Source organism: Cherax quadricarinatus, chromosome 4 (assembly GCF_038502225.1).
Source record: "Cherax quadricarinatus isolate ZL_2023a chromosome 4, ASM3850222v1, whole genome shotgun sequence".
NCBI classification, from domain to species: domain Eukaryota; kingdom Metazoa; phylum Arthropoda; class Malacostraca; order Decapoda; family Parastacidae; genus Cherax; species Cherax quadricarinatus.
In genome coordinates, this window is record NC_091295.1 from 9,193,871 (window position 1) to 9,212,317 (window position 18,447).

General features: G+C 37.3%; 1 protein-coding gene across 1 annotated transcript in view; it reads right to left on the reverse strand.

Annotated features, from left to right (window-relative positions):
• Nucleotides 1-240: 240 nt before the first annotated feature.
• Nucleotides 241-18,447, reverse strand: part of LOC128684214 (uncharacterized) — a 144,031-nt gene continuing 125,824 nt past the window's right edge. Inside the window, exons 4-6 of the mRNA XM_070094299.1 lie at nt 8,839-8,908; nt 4,803-4,990; nt 241-2,520 (exon numbers count right to left, since the gene is read on the reverse strand). Coding sequence (XP_069950400.1) covers nt 1,301-2,520; nt 4,803-4,990; nt 8,839-8,908 — 1,478 coding nt within the window. The 3' untranslated portion in view covers nt 241-1,300. The remainder of the gene's footprint in view (nt 2,521-4,802; nt 4,991-8,838; nt 8,909-18,447) is intronic.

Consider the following 18,447-nt stretch of genomic DNA (forward strand, 5'->3'; position numbering starts at 1 on the left):
TAAATTTAAAAGAGAAACTTTTGTTTTTCTTTTTGGCCACCCTGCCTCAGTGGGATATGGCCAGTTTGTTGACAGAAGTAGTAGTATTACTGTTTCTGAGGTTTGTTCAGCCTCTTTCAAAAACACTAAGGTTTTTTCCCTCTTCATTCAAGTCATTATCTTGTACAGTCTTTGGATTTCTATGTATTAGATTGTAACCTGTCAATTAACCTGTTAAAGTTGTGAAAGTGTTTGTCCTTCATTTTAAAATTTATTAAATTTTCAGTGATATACTATACTCCAAAAAAATCCTAGCTTAAACTCTTAAATATTGAAGGCACACCAAAATACAATGGAACCTCGGTATGCAACCTTAATTCATTCCAGAAAGCTGTTTGAGTGTCGCTCCATTTGAGTATTGAACAAGTTCTTCCCAACCAATTTTCTATTTGGTTGGCTGTTATCACTAATTGTCATAGGCCCCATGGTGACTTATTTATACAAATACAATACAAAAAACACCAAAAAGTGCGAAGAAACACGAAATAGTTATCAACAAAGCTCTGGCAGGTCGTATTTGTTTGGTCGAGTGCTGAGCTTTGTTCGAGCAGGGAGCTGGTCGTGTACCGAGGTTCCACTGTAAAGCAGGATACCATTTGGTGGCTGGATGTAACTTTCTTGTTCAACATTAAGAGTGTTTCACATGATACATTTGCAACCAAATCCTGATACTAGGTTGTTTCAGATAATTAATATTAAGCTACCATGTTGTTTACTCTAGTAATTTGTTTAGAATATATTTAGGATAAGATTAATTAGTACTCCAAAAGATGAAATTAAACTTTGAAAATTGACAAACTTCATATTCAACATTATAAAATTTACACATAAACAAATGTCTATGAGCGACATAATGGTGGTAAAAATCACTTTCACTCTTATCGATGCAGTGTTTCACCCACATAAAATGTGGTATATAAGCCTATGGGAAGGGGGAGTTCAGATGCTGGGTCAGGTCCTGTGCTGCCAGAACAGGTCAGGCGAAGCCGTGATGCCAGGTGGTAAGGTGAAGTGGATGGGCCAAATTGTGGTATATTGCACTTACTTTGTTGGCCTGGCAGTCCCTCACCACCGCCATATGCTTTATATACCATTGTTTTTATATATTCCACATACAGCATGTGATAAAGCTCCCAGTGGGTGAAACATCATGTTAATAAAAAGTTTCTTGGCTGAAAGTATTTTTTTATCACCATAAATTGTACATATTCAATATTTTAAGACTAGAAATAATTCTGACTAGAATATCATACCTGTCACTTTATATACATGTCAAGTGTTGCCAGCTGGTAGTCATTGGGGCATGTATTTCAGTATTACTAAGTGTGGCATCTGGGAAGCTCCTTAAGCTACTTTCAAGTGTCACTGATTCTGGAGCTTTAGTATCATATAACTGTGCATCCACCTTGGGGAAATATGTTTTTGGTTCGGGGAAATGTGATGGAGAAGCACTGCTTAATATTTGATGTGTGGCCCACACACTATTGTGGTCTATATACAGAGATATAAACAGCTCATTCTCCAAGGTATTATATTTGAATCTATTTGCACCCGAGAACTTTGTTCTAGGTTCAGGAATTACATCTGGTGGATTAGTTGAAGCAACAGACACTTTTGCTTCATTAGTACTCAGGAAATAATCAGTTAATTTCTTAATGCACTTCTCACCAAGTAAGCAATGTAATGATATACTTCTGGTGAAGGGTTCTGGGAAATCAAGACTTGTATAAGTGGTGAAAATCTCAAGTTGTTCACCGGAGCTAATCAAGTTACCTGCAGTCCCACATGTACTACAATGCTCATCTCGATTATGCTTTGTATTCAAAACTGAGTCTATACTGACTTTTAGGTTTACAGTTTTGAATTCTAAAACTTCCATATTTATGGGGGGAGTAGCATATACAATGTTGTTAAAGTGAAAATTTTTAGGAAAGGGCTTTATCTTTTGGTCTAAGTTTGTTTTATTCCTAAAGATATTTATTAACTTTATATTTAGAGCTTTCTGTTTTCCTTTTATGTAAGATAATATATTTTTCTCCATATTGTTTTCCTTGGTTTTTGATTCTACTTCAATAATTTGATGAAGTGTGTCAGTACAAAATATTTCATTAGATTGTCTTCCCAAGATGGATTCCTTATTACTTGTGTGTGTTTTACTAATCACTTTACATGGAAAATCTGCAAAAGATGACATTAACAGTTTCATTTTTTTGCTTTGAGACGAGGTAAATAAAATACTCGTTTCCATTTTGATCTCGAGCAATGGACTGCTAGATTTTTTCAGGAATTGTGTTCTTTTCTTTGAAAAATAGTTTGTTGAGCTGTAGTTGGAAATATGTAAACGATCAGTTTCTAATGTCTTTGGGAAATAAGATTTAGTGCAGTGGCAACTATACAAACAGGTGGTCTGTATTCCTTCTTGCCTCTTGGCAGCAGGTGAATTGCTTTGGTAGTGGTGAAACTTGCCAGGACCAACTAGTTCTGAAATAAAGAAAACAAAATTTATTCATTAAGGTCGGTGTAACAAATGTTGTACTAAAAGAGAAGGGAGAAACAATGAGATGAAGATACAGAAATGAACAGAAATATAGAAATAATGGAAAAGGATGAGATAATATGGTGGAAAGCTGGAAGGAATGTGACAGGGAGGAGAACACTGGTGGGTGTAGAGAGAGTGAAGAAATCACGAGTGTGTGGGAAAGTCAGAGAAAAATTTAGAGTACTGTTATAAACAAATGCATTCATGGAGAGAGGGGAGGAGGATAAATGAGATAAGAGAATAAGGGAAAGATACTGGAAAATGGTGATGATAAAAGGTAAGGAAATAATAATGGAATAATAAAAAGTGAAGGAGGAAGATAAAACAGTAAAGGGTGATGGCATCTCCTCCTTTCTTTATTCTCCTCTGCCTGCCAGGGAAGGTAAGGGAGAAAGGTGCAAGATATGCAATTGCTGCAAAGAATTACAGTATCTGATCACACTGCCACATACTAATAATGAATCTGAAATCTGAGCTATACATACGTTTATACAATCTTAAACTATTAGCTTAAATTATATTCTACAGTTCTGTACATGATTAAAAAAGTACTGTCATTGACATTTTGAGATTAGTAAATATGGAGCAAATCTAGTCTAACACACCATATATAACTAACACAAGATAATTAATTTTTTTTCAGCAAACTGACCATATCCCACCAAGGCAGGGTGACCTAAAAAGAAAAATGAAAGTTTCTCTTTTTAAATTTAGTATGTATATAGGAGAAGGGGTTACTAGCCCCTGTCTCCCAGCATTTTAGTTGCCTCATACAACATGCATGGCTTACGAAGAAATAATTCTGTTCCACTTCCCCATGGGGAAAAAAAGTAGCTACAAGATATAGGGGCTCGATCGCCAGATGATGATGGTTGTGAAGGATGCCCCCACAGCTGGGTTACACAAATGTAACAGTAAAAGCATGATCACATGCTACTGTGAAGCAACACAACATGACAGCAAACACCAAGCAACAGTCAAATAAAAATAAGAACACTTCATAATACAATACTGGTAAATAAAGAGAAATCGTGTTAAAGTATGCCTAAAATTAGGAAAAAAATAGCTAAGGTTATAAAAATATCTTAGAAAAAGATGTACATTTTTTCCAGTAAAATGGAGACACAAAAGTGGTATCAACACTTTCATATGGGTGAGACATGGGCTTTAAAGTAGGTAGTAGGTTGGTAGACAGCAACCACCCAGGGAGGTACTACCGTCCTGCCAAGTGAGTAAAATGAGAGCCTGGTTTTACATGATGGTAGGATTGCTGGTGTCTTTTTTCTGTCTCATAAACATGCAAGAATTCAGGTGCATCTTGCTACTTCTACTTACACTTAGGTCACACTACACATGCATGTACAAGCATATATATACACACCCCTCTGGGTTTTATTTTATTTATTTACTAGTGCTTGTTCTTGTTTATTTCTTCTTATTTCTATGGGGAAGTGGAGCAGAACTCTTCCTCCGTAAGCCATGCATGTCATCAGACTAAAATGCCAGGGGCTAGTAACTCCTTCTCCTGTATACATTACTATAATTAAAAAAAAAAGGAACTTTTGTTTTTCTTTTTGGGCCACCCTGCTTCAATGAGATATGGCCAGTTTGTTGAAAGAAGAAGAAAGATGGGCTTTAAACTTTGTAGTGCAGGCTAGAGGCAGAGAAGATGTCATATTTGAGAGCAATGTGGTATGAATATTATATGGAGAATTTAAGGATAGAAATTATAAGACATATAGGCTTATCAAAGGTATAATGCAGAGGGCTGAGGAGTTCTTAAGGTGGGCTAGGCATTTAGAGAGGATGGTGTTTACAGCTAGGGTGGAAGGAAGGAATGTGGGGATAAAAGAGGTTTAGAATGTTAGGGGCTTGAGCATCCAGCAGGCTTGTGTGAGCATCATGTTTGCTGAGCATCTGGACTACCATACTAAACAATGAGTCAATAACATGTAACAAGATAAGACAATTATAGAGAGGCAAAAAAAAAAAAAAATGAGTAAGCTAGCTTCTAGAACTATAAAAAAGTGAACATTACAGAGTGCATCAGCAACATACAGTACAGAGTAAAGCAAATTGTCATCCATGAAAACAAATTGAGCATTTAAATATCAAACATCTTGTTTTATAAATAAAATATATCAACCTCTGACAATCATAAGTCAATATGTAAGCATCAGTCTGATACAATAGCATTTCATGCAGTATGTTTCAGATATCTTACCTAAATTTTTATTAGACAGACTTGCAACATGAACTGATGTAGAAGGTAAAAACAGTTGTGGAGTAATGTAGTCGAACAGAATTTGTGGCAATTTGTTAATGCTGGTTAGATGGATTTTCTTTACCAGTGAAGGTGCTGAAGAAAGTTGACCGTTGTAGCTTGTGTTATCAGCCTCAATACCGCCAGAACTTTTTCAAGTAGAAATAAGTTTGTTAATAGGAAAATATCTTCATTTACAGGGTTAGTGTTAGGCAGAGGAAAACATGTGTTGTGAGGAAATGAGTAACATTTCACTAAAGATATACAAAATATAACCACCTTAGAGTAGTTGTATGTAGCAATGCTTGAACAGCCTTAATAGAAGATGTGAAGCTGTTTTCACTTTAATACGTAATTAAAATTACGGTATGTGACCACGTAGTATCTGTTGAGTAGTGGAGACAAGTAGTTTTTAAGACTTAAAGTGCTTGTATATGTGAAAGCAAGACAACATGAAGGATTTGGGCATAACTGGGCAAGACAACATGAAGGATTTGGGCATAACTGGGGGTTGGAAATATAGTGCCTACACTAAACTGTTACATTCTCACCCGTCCTACAGAATTATCTGAATTTTGTTATCCATACACTTTTGAGAAAACAAGTTATTGAGCAAACAACAGTAAATGTGTTTCCTTTGTCTGGAACACCCTACCCTGGTGAGACACATTGGTGTGTTAAAAAAAACTAAAGGAACGGAGAAAATGTCTGGTTACTATTTCAAGGATATGAAAAAGTAAATGTATTATAAAGACATAACTTGAAAAGGCTTCTAGGCACAATGTTTTTATTTATAAATTGTACCCTCTAATAACCTTAGAGATTACCAAGGCACTTCGAAAGGAAACAAAAACAATTACAAAGAACACTCTAAGTTTTCTCTAAGCAGACTATGTATGATTAGGGGACCACTGAGCTATGACTTTCTTGACCGGGGGTAACATGACCAGGTATTATAGTGAGAGAAATGTGACTAACAGTAATACTGATTTTTTAAATCTGCCAAGCACAAAGACCTAACAGTCATTCAGCACTAGAATTTTTTTTTATAGAAAAGAAGATATTAATAAAGAAATTGTTAATAGAGGGGGGTTTATATTATTTTAATGATTAAATCCAAAAAATTCCCTCCCCCTATTAACGAATGTACAGTGGACCCCCGACATTCGATGGCATCGACATTCGATAAATCCGACATTCGATGCATTTTAACGCAAAAATTTTGCCTCGACATTCGATACGATTCATATGAGACGTGTCCACGTGTGCCTGAACTGTACCGTGTGTGCCAGTGTTTACAAGCCAGCCAGTGTGCGTGCATCTAAGGATACATTTGGTACATTCCATATTATCTATATTATCACTGTTTTTGGTGCTTGTTTCTGCAAAATAAGTAACCATGGGCCCCAAGAAAGCTTCTAGTGCTAACCCTTCAAGAAAAAAGGTGCTAATGACTATTGAAATGAAGAAAGAGATAATTGCAAAGTACGAAAGTGGAGTGCGTGTGTCGGAGTGCATTATGATTTGGTAATCATCATGCAATTGGTGATGCGAGTGAATTTAAGGCCAGCAAAGGTTGGTTTGAAAGATTTAAGAATCGTAGTGGCATACACAGTGTGGTAAGGCATGGTGAGGCTGCCAGTTCAAGTCCTAATGGAAGGGGATTCCCCTTCTAAACACTAACACCATCCACACTCTCCCCTCCTCCCATCCCATCAATCATCACCAGAACTTCATTTAAGGTAAGTGTCAATTATTCTATTGTTATTAATCTATTGTTATTGTAATTATTCTATTGCATTAAACTTAATATTTCATGTGGTAAAATTTTTTTCTTCATACTTTTGGGTGTCTTGCACGGATTAATTTGATTTCCATTATTTCTTATGGGGAAAATGAATTCGGCTTTCAATATTTTCAACATTCGATGGCTCTCAGGAACAGATTAATATCGAATGTCAGGGGTCCACTGTATTAACACATTCCTTCAAGGAGTTGCTTAATGCTGATGAATGGTTCTTGATCTATGGAACTGAACCTACCCTTTTCTTCAGAGCAAACCAGAATACTCTTTCTCCCATTCCCCATGCAATTATAACCCTTATGAATTTAGAACTTCCAATTACATTCATATAGAACCCTTATGAATTTAGAACTACATGAATGTAATTGTTATTACACTCATGGGGAGCACTAAATCCATAGGGATCATACAGCATATGGAGTGATGTCACCTGCAGGTGACATCACAAGTCTAATCTATATGTCACTTCTTTCTGGTATATATATGCTCTCTCTTTTCACCTATGTGTGTGAGAATTGATAAAGTCCCTGAGGGACAGAACATCTTCTCAATAAGACATATGATGTGGTTTGTGGCATTTCATTAACATACTAGATAGTTGTGCAAGGCATGCAGTATCATCCTCTGCTTAATGTAGATTATTGTAATCATAACTAAATGCTAATCTCACAAGGGTTCTATTCTAGAATATTAGCTGAATTTTGGCTTTTTTTTTTTATCATATTCTAATTTTTTTCAAAATGCTATTTATTACGTTATACTATTTGTTTGCACAGTGAGTATCTTTTATACACATAATAAATACTTTGCACACTAAATAAATACTATCTGCACTTCCCTAAATTTTCTCCTTGATAACATTTTTAATTAAACTGAGAATTTCTATAAATCAGATACCTAAATGTTCCGGAGCCTGGATGAGACTTGTGCAGTTACTCATGAATATTCCTGTACCTTGCATGACTTGCTTTTAATTAAGAATAACTTTAAAGTTTAGTTTTTGAAAATATATACAGTTAAAGGGTCCAAGAAGTATCACATATTCAATGCATTTGAAAAAACTCTCCAGAATTTCTAATATCAAAAGAGAAAGGGTTAACAAGGGATATCTTACTGATAATGACAAAAAAAAAAAAATGCTTCATTCTTAACACTTACTTCCTGTCTGTTTTTAAGACAAGAAAGTATATACAGATGAAATCCCAGAAATTAGAGAACACCTACTGAAAACTTACACAACATTTGCTGACAAACTAGTGCTAAAACAAGCAGACGTGTTACAACCAAAGAAGTCACCGGTCCCTGCCGAGAGGTTTCAAAAGGTTCTTAAAGAATATAAGCTCTGTATGACCCTTTTGGGCTTAGTACTTAAATTTATTATAACAATAAAAATTAAAGAAAATAGAGAGGAACTTTTTATAAGTGTTAAAACTATTTTTTAAATCTATTCAAAAATAAGTACATATAGTACATTCTAAACCTGTGGGCTATACAGCATAATTATTATTTTTCTTTTTAACAAATCGGCCGTTTCCCACCAAGGTAGAGTGGCTCGAAAAAGAAAAACTTTCACCACCTTTCACTCTATCACTGTCTTGCCAGAGGCATACTTACACTATAATTATAAAACTGCAACATTAACACCCCTCCTTCAGAGTGCAGGCACTGTACTTCCCATCTCCAGGACTCAAGTCTGGCCTGCCAGTTTCCCTGAATCCCTTCATATTACCCTGCTCACACTCCAACAGCACGTCAAGTCCTAAAAGCCATTTGTCTCCATTTGCTCCTCTCTAACACGCTCACATGTTTGCTGGAAGTCCGAGCCCCTCGCCCACAAAACCGCCTTTACCCCCTCCCTCCAACCTTTCCAAGACTGACCTCTACTCCACCTTCCCTCCACTACAGATTTATACACTCTCAAAGTCATTTTATTTTGTTCCATCCTCTCTACATGTCCAAACCACCTCAATAACCCCTCCTCAAACCCTCTGGATAATAGTTTTGATAATCCGGCACCTCCTCCTAATTTCTGAACTATGAATTCTCTGCATTATATTCACACCACACAGTGCCCTCAGACACAACATCTACAGTGCCTCCAGCCTTCTCCTTGTTGCAACATTCACCACCCATGCTTCACACCCACATAAGAGTATTGGTAAAAAAAACTACAAATTATTTATGTAAACTTGCCTCTGTTTGCCTGAGAAATCACCAGTGATGAGATGAGCATACTCTTCGACATGGTCCTTAACAATCATTTCTGTGAAAATAAATATTAATGTCTCCATTTTAACCATCACATAAAAAAGAAAACAGCAATTTTGTTAAATAATATTTTTGTTAAGTTATTGTGTGGTGGGCCTACCATGTAGGGCTAATTACCCTGGCATCATTTGATGAGAAATTGCATTTAGTATATTTATGTAATAAACAGTACACAACGTATATTTGTCCCTTAAAAAATTATGGTGTGAGGTGGTCTACCTATCTGTCGTTGGTTTCTGGAGGTCATTGCCTCTGTAGCACAGTCTCAGACCTAGCCTCCTGGTTGATGGCCTGAGCAATCATATTAAGTTATGTTAGTCAGCTAGGCATCTATGACAGCTCTTTAAATCCTTTAGGTGTGATCTTAATGAATCAGGTTAGCTCACTGATAACACTCATATCATGTATTTCCAAATATTGCTGGAGAAGTAATTCTTCTTATAATTTTTTTTATTAACACGTCAGCCTTCTCCCACCAAGGCAGGGTGGCTAGAAAAAAAAAAACTTTCATCATTCACTCCATCACTGTCTTGCCAGAAGTGCACTTACACTACAGTTATAAAACTGCAACATTAACACTCCTTCAGAGTGTAGAAACTACACTTCTCGTCTCCAGGACTCAAGCCCAGCTTGCCGGTTTCCCTGAATCCCTTCAGAAATGTTACCGTGCTCACACTCCAACAGCACGTCAAGTCCTAAAATCCATTTGTCTCCATTTGCTCCTATCTATCATGCTCACGCATGCTTGCTGGAAGTCAAAGCACCTTGCACACAAAACCTCCTTTACCCCCTCCCTCCAACCTTTCCTAGGCCAACCCCTACCCAACCTTACCTCCACTACAGATTTATACACTCTCAAAGTCATTCTATTCTGTTCAATCCTCTCCATATGTCGAAACCACCTCAACAACCCCTCCTCAGCCCTCTGAATAATAGTTTTGGTAATCCCTCACCACATCCTAATTTCCAAACTATGAATTATCTGCATTATATTCACACCACACATTGCCCTCAGACATGACATCTCCACTGCCTCCAGTCTTCTTGTTGCAACATTCACCACCCACGTTTCACACCTATACAAGAGCATTGGTATAACTATACTCTCATACATTCCCCTCTTTGCTTCCTTGGACAAAGTTTTTCGTCTCCACAGACTCCTAAGTACACCACTCACTTTTTTCCTCATCAATTCTATGATTTGCCTCATCTTTCATAGACCCATCTGCTGACACATTCACTCCTAAATACATATCTGAACACATTCACCTCCTCCATACTCTCTCCCTCTAATCTGATATCCAATATTTTGTTACCAATTTTTTTTTATCCTCATCACCTTACTCTTTCCTATATTCACTTTTAACCCTTTCAGGGTTTCCGACGTACTAATACATCTAACGCACCAAGGTTATTGACGTACTAGTACACATAAATTCTAGCGCCTTCAAATCTAGCGAGAGAAAGCTGGTAGGCCTACATAAGAAAGAATGGGTCTATGTGGTCAGTGTGCACAATATAAAAAAAAATCCTCCAGCACACAGTGCGTAATGAGAAAAAAAACTTTGACCGTGTTCTTGGTTTAAAACAGCGACTTTGCACTGTATTTTGTATGGTATTTATGGTTGTATTCTAGTTTTCCTGGTCTCATTTTATAGAATGGAAAACATATTACAGAAATTGAGACAATTTTGATTGGTTTCACAATGAAAAGTACCTTGAAATTAAGCTCAACAGGTGAGTCTAATATTCTTTCACAAGTGCACTGATATTATTTATACCATTTCTACACTAATGCAGTAGTCTGCATAACAGTAAATCTTCTATTTTTCGTGAGAATAAAAATTCAAAGTGGAAAGCAAAAGAAATGTAAGAGGGGCCTGGGGACATGAGTAATGAACAGAAGAAATGTTATTTTAGTGCCAGGATTGTCTGTCTTGTTTATTCTGGACCCTATTTGGAAATTAGCATCTTTTGAAATGTGTGTGAAATTGGCAAAATTGCCAATTTCTCACCACTTTATTGGATAGTTGAAATCAGTAAATGGGTGGTTTCTTGTACTCTTTTTTTTTTTTTTTTTTTTAACAAGTCGGCCGTCTCCCACCGAGGCAGGGTGACCCAAAAAAGAAAGAAAATCCCCAAAAAGAAAATACTTTCATCATCATTCAACACTTTCACCACACTCACACATTATCACTGCTTTTGCAGAGGTGCTTAGAATACAACAGTTTAGAAGCATATACGTATAAAGATACACAACATATCCCTCCAAACTGCCAATATTCTTGTACTCATTCGATAGAAAAAATAGAGTTCTAGCGAAATAGTTGATTTTTGGCCGAAAATAGGGCTCAAAGTGGGCAAAATCGCCTATGTGTAAACATCATCGAGACCGCTAACTTCGAAAGAGCATAATTCCATAAGTTTTCCATCAAATTTCATACTTTTTGTGCCATTATGATCGGGAAAAGATTCTCTATCATTTCACGAGGAAAAAAATAATTTTTTTTTCCGAAAAATTTTCGACCCTGAGAACAAGTTTAGGAGAGGGCCTCTCTACCCTGAAAGGGTTAATTTTCTTCTTTTACATACCCTACCAAACTCATCCACCAACCTCTGAAACTTCTCTTCAGAATCTCTCAAAAGCACAGTGTGAACAACTGTGACAACTCTTTATCTTTTAAACCAACATCTCTTGCCAACACCTGAGCATTCACTTCTCTTACAACCCCATCTATAAATACATTGGAACCTCTACTTGAGAGTTTAATCCATTCCATGATCTTGCTCACAACTGGATTTGTTCATTTGCAGAGTCAATTTTCCTCATTTAAATTAACTGAAATGCAATTAATCCGTTCCAGTGGAATTCTGTACTTCAATAATTTCGCTGTGAACTCTATGGCTTATTTATCTATCACAATTCATCTAATATGACATAATAAACAATATAAACAACAGAGAAACCTGATATATACTCTAAAATGAATAAAATGTGTCATTATGTAGTGGTATTGGCGGTGTCGGCGGTGGACAAGAGTTTGTCTGGTGACAGGACAAAATACTTCTTGAATACTTCGTTATCATCACAGACTGGGCCGCGGGGGCGTTGACCCCCGGAACTCTCTCCAGGTAAACTCCAGGTAATACGACTTATTTATCTATCACAGTTCATCTAATATGACATAACAAACAACATGAATAACATAGAAACCTGATACATACTCTAGAATGAATAAAATGTCATTATATATGTAGCGGGGGCAGCCGATGAGTGTTTGTCCGGAGACAGGACAAAATACAGTGGACCCCCGGTTCGCGAAGCCATCGGTATCCGAAGCATTATACTGTATCGCAAAAAATTTGCCTCAGTTCCCGTTACAAAACCTGGTATGCGATACGATTCGTACGAGACGTGTCCAGTGTTTACAAGCCAGCCAGTGTGCGCGCATCTAAGGATACATTCGGTACATTCTATATTATCCATATTATCACTGTTTTTGGTGCTTGTTTCTGCAAAATAAGTCACCAGGGGCCCTAAGAAAGCTTCTAGTGCCAACCCATCGAGACCAAGGGTGCTAATGACTCTTGAAATTAAGGAAATGTGTAGTAAGTTGGTAGACACCAACCGCCCAGGGAGGTACTACCGTCCTGCCAAGTGAGTGTAAAATGAAAGCCTGTAATTGTTTTACATGATGGTAGGATTGCTGGTGTCTTTTGTCTGTCTCATAAACAAGCAAGATTTCAGGTATGTCTTGCTACTTCTACTTACACTTAGGTCACACTACACATACATGTACAAGCATAAATATACACACCCCTCTGGGTTTTCTGTTATTTTCTTTCTAGTTCTTGTTCTTGTTTATTTCCTCTTATCTCCATGGGGAAGTGGAACAGAATTCTTCCTCCGTGGGCCGTGCGTGTCGTAAGAGGCGACTGAAATGCCGGGAGCGGGGGGCTAGTAATCCCTTCTCCTGTATATATTACTAAGTTTGAGGGGAGAAACTTTCGTTTTTCCTTTTGGGCCACCCCACCTCGGTGGGATACAGCTGGTACATTGAAAGAAGAAGTGTGCAAAGTGGCTTGAAGTGCAAACCTTTTTTGATGAAAATCACCCTGACACAGCTACTGCAAGCCGTGTTGGCAACCTGTACACTGACAATGTTGTGAACCACTTTAGGAAAGTCATAAAGGAACGAGAGGTACAGGGCTCTATGGACAGGTATGTTGTGCGACAGAAGTCCAGTGACTCTCAAGCTGGTCCTAGTGGCATTAAAAGAAGAAGGGAAGTAACCCCAGAAAAGGACTTGCTACCTCAAGTCCTAATGGAGGGGGATTCCCCTTCTAAACATTAAAAACTTCGACACTCTCCCCTCCTCCCATCCCATCAATCATCACCAGATCTTCATTAACCCTTTGAGGGTTTTCGTCGTACTAGTACGTCTTACGCGTAGGGGTTTTTGACGTACTAGTACTCATAAATTCTAGCGACCTCAAATCTAGTGGGAGAAAGCTGGTAGGCCTTCATATGAAAGAATGGGTCTATGTGGTCAGTGTGCACAGTCTAAAAAAAATCCTGCAGCACACGGTGCATAATGAGAAAAAAAAAACTTTTTCCATTTTTTTTTAATAAATCAGCGACTTTGCAGTGTATTTTCGTATAGTATTTATTGTTGTATTCTAGTTTTCTTGGTCTCATTTTATAGAATGGAAGACATATTACTGAAATTGAGATGATTTTGACTGGTTTTACAATGAAAGGTGCCTTGAAATTGAGCTCAAAGTAGCAGAAATGTTCGATTTTTACCAAACTTCAAAAGTAAACAAATCGTGCCAAGCGTGCAATACACGTCAACTGGTGAGTCTAATATTCTTTCACAAGTGCACCAATAATATTTATACCATTTTTTACACTAATGCAGTAGTCTGCATAACAGTAAATCTTATATTTTTTGTGAGAATAAAAATTCAAAGTGGAAAGCAAAAGAATATAAGAGGGGCCTTGAGACGTGACTAATGACTAGAGGAAATGTCATTTTAGTGCCAGGAATGTCTTTCTTGTTTATTCTGGACCCTATTCCGAAATTGGCATCTTTTGAAATTTGTGTGAAATTGGCAAAATTGCTAAATTCTGACCACTGTACTGGATAGTTGAATTTATAAATGGGTGGTTTCTTGCACCCATTCGATAGAAAAAATGGAGTTCTAGCGAAATATTCATGTTTTTTGTCGACTAGTACAGTGAAATTGGCCGAAAATGGGGCTCAAAGTGGGCAAAATCGCCGATCCGTAAACATCGCCGAGACCGCTAACTTTGCGAGAGCATAATTCCGTAAGTTTTCTATCAAATTTCAAACTTTTGGTGTCGTTATGATCGGGAAAAGATTCTCTATCTTTTCATAAGAGAAAATAATTTTTTTTTTTTTTTAAATTTGGCCGACCCTGAGAACGAGTTTCGGAGAGGGCCTGTCGACCCTCAAAGGGTTAAAGGTAAGTGTCAATTATTCTATTGTGATTATTCTATTGTTATTATTGTTACTGTAATTATTATATTGCATTAAACTTAATATATCATGTGGTAAAAGTTTTTTTTTTTTCATACTTTTGGGTGTCTTGCACGGATTAGTTTGATTTCCATTATTTCTTATGGGGAAAATTGATTCGCTTTCCGATAATTTTGGTTTACGATGAGCTCTCAGGAATGGATTAATATCGTGAACTGGGGGTCCACTGTACTCCTTGAATATTTCGATTTCATCAACTCTACTGCTTATTTATCTATCACAGTTCATCTAATATGACAAAACAAACAATATAAATATAACATAGAAACCTGATATATACTCTAGAATGAATAAAATATGTCATTACTTATAAATATAACATAGAAACCTGATATATACTCTAGAATGAATAAAATATGTCATTATGTAACAGGTGGAGGCGGCCACAACTGCTCCCTCTTTAAATAACAAAAAGGCACAGTACCGTGACTGGAACGATACACAAATAACCCGCACATAAAAGACAATAATGATGAAAATCACCCTGACACAGCTACTGCAAGCCGTGTTGGCAACCTGTACACTGACAATGTTGTGAACCACTTTAGGAAAGTCATAAAGGAACGAGAGGTACAGGGCTCTATGGACAGGTATGTTGTGCGACAGAAGTCCAGTGACTCTCAAGCTGGTCCTAGTGGCATTAAAAGAAGAAGGGAAGTAACCCCAGAAAAGGACTTGCTACCTCAAGTCCTAATGGAGGGGGATTCCCCTTCTAAACATTAAAAACTTCGACACTCTCCCCTCCTCCCATCCCATCAATCATCACCAGATCTTCATTAACCCTTTGAGGGTTTTCGTCGTACTAGTACGTCTTACGCGTAGGGGTTTTTGACGTACTAGTACTCATAAATTCTAGCGACCTCAAATCTAGTGGGAGAAAGCTGGTAGGCCTTCATATGAAAGAATGGGTCTATGTGGTCAGTGTGCACAGTCTAAAAAAAATCCTGCAGCACACGGTGCATAATGAGAAAAAAAAAACTTTTTCCATTTTTTTTTAATAAATCAGCGACTTTGCAGTGTATTTTCGTATAGTATTTATTGTTGTATTCTAGTTTTCTTGGTCTCATTGACTTTGTCAATGGTCCAAGTCGGACCGAAACGTCGTCGTAAGCTTCTGTCTTTTATGTGCGGGTTATTTGTGTATTGCTCCCTCTTTGTTGTGGTAAACACTGCCATCTAGTGACAGCCTTTTGAAGCCGTCTATTATAATTATTATTATGCAGTACATTATTATTATATATGTACTATTATTCCTAGGTAGTAGGTTGGTAGACAGCAACCGCCCAGGGAGGTACTACCATCCTGCCAAGTGAGTGTAAAACAGAAACCTGTAATTGTTTTACATGATGGTAGGATTGCTGGTATCTTTTTTCTGTCTCATAGACATGCAAGATTTCAAGTATGTCTTGCTACTTTTTACACTTAGGTCACACTGCACATACCTGTACAAGGATATAAATACATATACACACCCCTCTGGGTTTTCTTCTATTTTCTTACTAGTTCTTGTTCTTGTTTATTTCCTGTTATCTCCATGGGGAAGTGGAACAGAATTCTTCCTCTGTAAGCCATGCGTGTTGTAAGAGGTGACTAAAATGCCGGGAGCAAGGGGCTAGTAACCCCTTCTGTATAAATTACTAAATTTAAAAAGAGAAACTTTCGTTTTTTTTTTTGGGGGGGGGGGCCACCCTGCCTTGGTGGGATACGGCTGGTGCGTTGAAAGAAAGTATTATTATTATATGTATTATTATCATTATTATTATTATTATTATTATTATTATTATTATTATTATTATACTGGTTTTTAATACTTGACGTGCTGTTGGAATGTGAGTAAAGTAACATTTATGAAGGGATACAGGGAAACCGGCAGGCCGGACTTAAGTTCTGGAGATGGGAAGTACAGTGTCTGCACTCTGAAGGAGGGGTGTTAATGTTGCAGTTTTATAACTGTAGTGTAAAGTACCCCTCTGGCAAGACAGTGATGGAGTGAATGATGATGAAAGCTTTTCTTTTTCGGGTTACCCTGCCTTGGTGGGAATCGGCTGATGTGTTAATAAAATAAAAATTATTATACTATTAATATTATATGTATTATTATTATTATACATATTATTATTATTATTATTATTATTATTATTATTATTATTATTATTACAATATAAATAATTTGTAATTTTTATTCACACAAAAAATATAAGATTGCCTTATCTGTGGCCCCTCTATAAACAAGTACATCCTGAAGTCTACTCATCAGTCTTTTATCTATCAATACATAGTCCAACAAACTACTGTCATTATGCCCTACAGCATATCGTGTATACTTATTTATCCTCTTTTTCTTAAAACATGTATTACCTATAACCAAACCCCTTTCTATACAAAGTTCAATCAAAGGGCCCCCATTATCATTTACACCTGGTACCCCAAACTTACCACACCCTCTTTCAGTGTTTCTCCTACTTTAGTATTCAGGTCCCCTACCACAATTCCTCTCTCGCTTGGTCCAAAAGTTCCTACACACTCACTTAACATTTTCCAAAATCTCTCTCTCTTTCCTCTACACTCCTCTCTTCTCCAGGTGCATACACACTTATTATTACCCACTTTTTGCATCTGACCCTTATTTTAATCCACATAATCCTTGAATTTATACATTTATATTCCCTCTTCTCCTTCCAAAATTGATCCCTCAACATTATTGCTACCCCTTCCTTTGCTCTAACTCTCTCAGATACTCCTGACTTGATCTCATTTATTTCTCCCCACTGAAAGTCACCTACCCCCTTCACCTTTGTTTCACTTAGAGCTAGTAAATAAGTAAGTTTATTCAGGTATACACAAATACAGTTACATAGATTATCATACATAGCAGCATATGTGTAGAGAACCTGGGATAACCCAAAAAAGTCAGACAGAGTGACTTATTTCCATTGGGGTCCTTTTACCTTATTATTATAATATGAAGGTTATAATATCTTATTATTATTCTATAATGAAGATAACATCTTATTATCATACTAAAAAAACTATCTACTACACAAGGGTCATAAAGACTATCTATAATACGAGGGTCATTACCAGGAATAAGGTAAAAGGTAGGACATCCAACTTCTTTTCATTCATAACATCAGCAATCATCTCTTACTTATCATCCGCACTACATCCACGCACATTCAAGCATCCTAGTTTAAAAAAGTTTTTCTTCTCTTTTTTAGTATTTTCTACAGGAGAAAGGGTTACTAGCCCATTGCTCCAGGTATTTTAGTCACCGCATATGACACGCATGACTTACGGAAGAAAGATTTTTTCCACTTCCCCATTGAGAATAGAGGATATAAAGAAGAACAAGAACTATTATGAAAAAGAAAAAAAACCTAGATGTGTGTATGTATATATACGCATGTGCTTGCCTGTGTAGTGTGACCTAAGTGTAAGTGGAAGTAGCAAGATACACCTGTTATCCAGCAGGTTTATGAGACAGAAAAAAGACACCAGCAATCCTACCATCATGTAAAACAACTGTAGGTTTATGTTGCACACTCACTTGGCAGGATAGTAGTACCTCTCTGGAGTATACCTGGAGAGGGTTTCGGGGGGGTCAACGCCCCTGTGGCCGGGTCTGTAACCAGGCCTCATGGTGGATCAGGGACTAATCAACCAGGCTGTTACTGTTCACCGCACGCAACCCGATGTACGAGCCACAACCCAGCTGGGCAGGTACTGACTTTAGGTGCCTGTCCAGTGCCTCCTTGAAGACAGTCAGGGGTCTACTGGTAATCCCCCTTATGTATGCTCGGAGGCAGTTGAACAGTCTAGGGCCCCCTGACACTTATTGTGTTGTCTCTTATTGTGCTAGTGGCACCCTTGCTTTTCATTGGGGGAATGTTGCATCGACTGCCAAGTCTTTTGCTTTTGTAGGGAGTGATTTTCACATGCAAGTTTGGTACTAATCCCTCTAGGATTTTCC